The following is a 4,045-nucleotide window of genomic DNA, read 5'->3' on the forward strand; positions in this document are numbered from 1 at the left end:
AGGCCTGCTGGCGGGGGGGGGTAGGAAGGGCGCGCAGAGGCACAGCCATCCTCCCGGCGTGAGGGGATTTGGAAACGCCCCGCTCGGTGGCAGCGCCCGCGTCTCGGTGAAAGCAGCCAGTAGGGCGAGAAGGCTGCTTGTGGTGCAAAGGCAGGCTCAGGGCCCGCAGCGGAGAGGAGGAGGTGGGAAGCCGCAACAGTCTCTGCAGGGAGTCTCGGGAACGTGCATATGACATTGGAAGAGGGAAGACTTCGGTCCGCTTAAATTCCTCCCCCCTCCCAATCTAATCCTACTTTTAATCCATTTTAAATATGATCACTGAAAGGGGAATCGTAGGGAGCAGAAGGAGCAAGGTTGCTCCATGGAGGAGAACAAAACAGTAGCTGTGGGCAACCTCAGTGATAGCAGTGTCCTCACAAACAGGTTGCACTCCCACATGGCTTGAAGGGCTAGGATAAAAGTAACACTGTGGATCTAAAGAGACTACCTATAAGATGGAGCCAGAAAGGGAATTGAGGATAAGATGACTTACAACATAAGTTTGAAGAGCATCAAGGAGGTAAGGTTGGCAATAGGGCTTGAAACTGGAACAGTCACAAAATAGGATAAGCAAGCACGTAAGACCCAGGCCTGAGCTCAAACGGAGCTCCTAGGCCTGTAGGCAAAGATTGGGTGTGGAAGTCCCAGGTGAGGCTGATCAGGATAAGCATGGCCTGTTAGTGTACTCAGGACCCTGATAAGGTAGAGATTTCATGCAGCTGTTGTATATTGCAGTGGCTTTAAATTAGTAATTTCTCCAGTTAAGTTTTTTCTTCTGTGAAACTGAAGATTTGCTCTGATAGATGTAGTGTTCTGTTCTCCTTGCCTTTGTGATAGAGCTTTTTTTGATTCTCTTCAACAGAGTGTACTATAAAGCCCATTGAGGGTAAAGAAAGAAGAGTATTACTCTGGAAGTCCTGAGTTAGGGCTGCCAGGGTTAAACAACTAGTAGTAGGTAGTGTTAATGCTCTTTACATTTTCCCTACTGTAGCCTTCTGCTCTTAGTCATCTCCAAATACTGCTGTGCCCTGCTGTGCAGGTGTTCTGTCCCTCCTGTGTGCAGTTACGTAGTGCTTGCTGAACGCACGCATGGGCAGGCTCTGTGCCTAGCAGAGCACACTTGTTGCTGGTGTCTCTGGAAGGTGCCACGTTTGCACTGTTGGGGAAAGAAAAGCAGCTCAGGTAGTGATAGATTGTACTATAAGGTACAGGTGCTGTTGCCTGGAGTGTAGAAGAGGGACATTCAGCTGAGGGCTTGTGAAATATGTGTACTTTGTTTTCAGATGTCCCTGATCTGGCCTGCCCCTGTTATGTATGGAATAACTCGGGGCTGTGTTGCAGAAAGGAAACTGTTTCCAGGAACCCATATTTCTCTCAGTTCCTGTATCTTCCATCTACAGTAAGGTACAGTTGCAAGCTTCATCTGTAAAGCTCAGCACAAGTTCTGTGCTTTTTGTCTGCATCAGAAAGGAAGAAATGCAGCCATTGCTGGTAAACTCTCCTTATTGTAAGTCCTGCTGTCTGACTGAAGTAACTGTTCTGAGGAACCAGGAAAATTACTGGTTGTGTTTGCTTCACTGGCTCGCTTTGCTTCTCACCTGGTTAGTAAGCATCTCCCTCTCCTGCCAGGCCCTTGCTAGTTAGGTCTGTTCCCAGATGCTGCGTGACTGCTTCTTTTCAGAGGTATGTGGCTGTCTAGGTCTGTTCCCCTGCGTTGTGCCTGCAACTGTCCAGATGACCTGGTAAGGCAGTAACCATGTAAGGAAAGCTGTTTTGTTGTTGTATTGCCGAAGGCAGTAGTGGGAGATCTTGGGATCTAAAAAGCAAGCAAATTCAACTGATTGTGCTACTGCCTGTGAATTCCTTTGCTCCCCTCACCTACTCCTCATAGGTCTTTTCAGTCCTTCCCCTTGGCTGGTTCGTTAAGGCTGCAGGGAATGCTGTTCACCTCAGAAGAGAGCGTTCCTGTGAGGGATGTGTGCTCTTCCCACTCTTTGCGTGGCCAAGAAAAGGTGAACAGAGTTGGCACGGGTATTCAAACACTTACTGCATCCTATCGTTGTTACCCCTCAAAAGTACCTAGCAAAAAAGCAATGGCTCTAGAAAGAGCAATCTAGTCCTTTTCTTTGGACAGGAATAAGACAGACCCTTGAGAATAATGCTGCAAATGCAACTGTGTTCACATGCTGCAGTGAATTGAAGGGAGGAAGGTTAAGACTTGTACAGTCAATTTTGGGCAAGGGAGGATGAAAAGTTCCCTCTATTTCCTCGTTTTGTTCTTAATTCATTACAAGCTTTGTTACGCTTTCCCTTAGGCCATCGTAATGTTCTAGGGTATGAATGGGCTTTTGCCTCCATTTGTCATCTGAGTTTTTAGGTGGAGGTTGCTGTAAAGGTTGCTGAAACAACATGCTAGCAGTTGTTTTACTTAAGTTCCTTTGGGGAGGAACATTAATTTCACTGTAGTGACTTAGGATGTTTAAACCCTAAAGAGGTTTCCTGTGGGCTTTGCATTGATTAGATAAAATACATAGCATCCTAAGTGACACTGATGCATATGGAGAAGACCCATGGGTTCCCACAAAGCAGGAAGCTGACTCTGCTAGCCCTTTGTATGATGCTGCAAGGCTTTAAAGAGAGAAAGAATTTAAAAAGCTCATTCCAAGGAGCATGTTGAAATCCTCATCTAACATCAGATGGTTTTGGTTTTAAGTTTCTATTCTGGAAGTTAGAAGATAAAAAAGCTTTACAAGGGAAATAATGTGGAACAATCATTATAAAGTCATATACATGGTTATCCATCTGTTTTATTAGTTCTTAATATAAGTGTATTATTCCATAATAGTCAAAGAATTTGGCTAGAGACTCTAGTTTCCACCTAGTAAATTTTTGTCCCTCACATAAATCCCAAGTGGATTCTGTATTTGCACACTTCTCCAGTGCCCAGTTGTTCTTTATTCTATTGTACATTTTCAGGATGATTCAGATGGGAAAGTGCTGGTTTCTGCTCTGCATACCTGGAGTTTCTCATAAGGCTGTATCATCAGGAAGTATTTTTTTTAACCTAGTACTTCCTTGTTGTGGGAGCAAACACTCTGTTTTTGGAAGAGAGGCACACAGTTTGTGAGCTTAAAGTAGATTTTGGGTAAAGAAAGATTTGGGGATAATGAGAGTTTGACCAACTTCTAAGGTAGAGTTGATTAGTAGGAAACAGTTGGTTCCTTGCTGTTTGTAACCAGCTCTGTTCTAACATTAGCATCCGTGACACAAAGCTGCACACAGAATGTCCTCTGACTGCTTGACAGTCTTGACTGGGAAACCAGATTGTAAGGGATCTGCTTTTGCTCTGCTGGAAGTGCATCAATGAAAGACTTCACTGGTTCTCAGCAAAGAAATGTTCCTGAATGCAAATCAGTGCATGTGGTTTTTCCAAGTTTGCAAAGGAATAGACTGAATTACTTGGGCAGAATCTGTTGCTTTGTCTTCAGTGACAACGTTAAATTGAGTCCTATTCTCTGAACTCCAGCAGTGTCCTTCCACACTTGTTTTCTCTGTACTCAACGATGAGCGTAGTCCTATGGAATCTGGTAAATCCAAGTTAGAAGACAGCTCTTTTGGAGGAAAACCACAGAACATCAAGCTGCTTCACTCTATGTGGAAGAGAACTCCTTGCTCACAGGAGACAGAAGTCAAAGCTTAAGTTAGGTGTGCGCACAAAGCAGGTTTCGCTTGTTCTCTTCCACAACCATTGCTCCCAGTTTCTTGTCACTAGGGATATGGGGTTTCTCCATCACCGTCACACATAACCTTTCCTCGTTGTAGTGCCGTTTCCTCGGCCGCCTATGGAATATACGATTGGGGCCCGTGGGAAAACCGAATTTCCCTCTAATGGCAGGAGGATCTCCCCGCGTCTCTGGAAGGCGGTGTACCGAAAGCAGCCGCCGGCGGGGCCGGGCTCCCGCCCCGTGCGCGGCTCTGCAAGGGCGTCGCGGGTCGCCCTCCGGCA

At 45.8% G+C, this 4,045-nt stretch overlaps 1 protein-coding gene across 1 annotated transcript in view; it reads right to left on the bottom strand.

Moving 5' to 3' along the window:
* Positions 1-2,450, bottom strand: part of NOLC1 (nucleolar and coiled-body phosphoprotein 1) — a 15,097-nt gene extending 12,647 nt beyond the window's left edge. The window contains exon 1 of the mRNA XM_010567914.1: positions 2,343-2,450. Coding sequence (XP_010566216.1) covers positions 2,343-2,450 — 108 coding nt within the window. The remainder of the gene's footprint in view (positions 1-2,342) is intronic.
* Positions 2,451-4,045: the final 1,595 nt, after the last annotated feature.

The sequence above is a fragment of the Haliaeetus leucocephalus genome, unplaced genomic scaffold (assembly GCF_000737465.1).
Source record: "Haliaeetus leucocephalus isolate CR32 unplaced genomic scaffold, Haliaeetus_leucocephalus-4.0 Scaffold229, whole genome shotgun sequence".
Taxonomy (NCBI): domain Eukaryota; kingdom Metazoa; phylum Chordata; class Aves; order Accipitriformes; family Accipitridae; genus Haliaeetus; species Haliaeetus leucocephalus.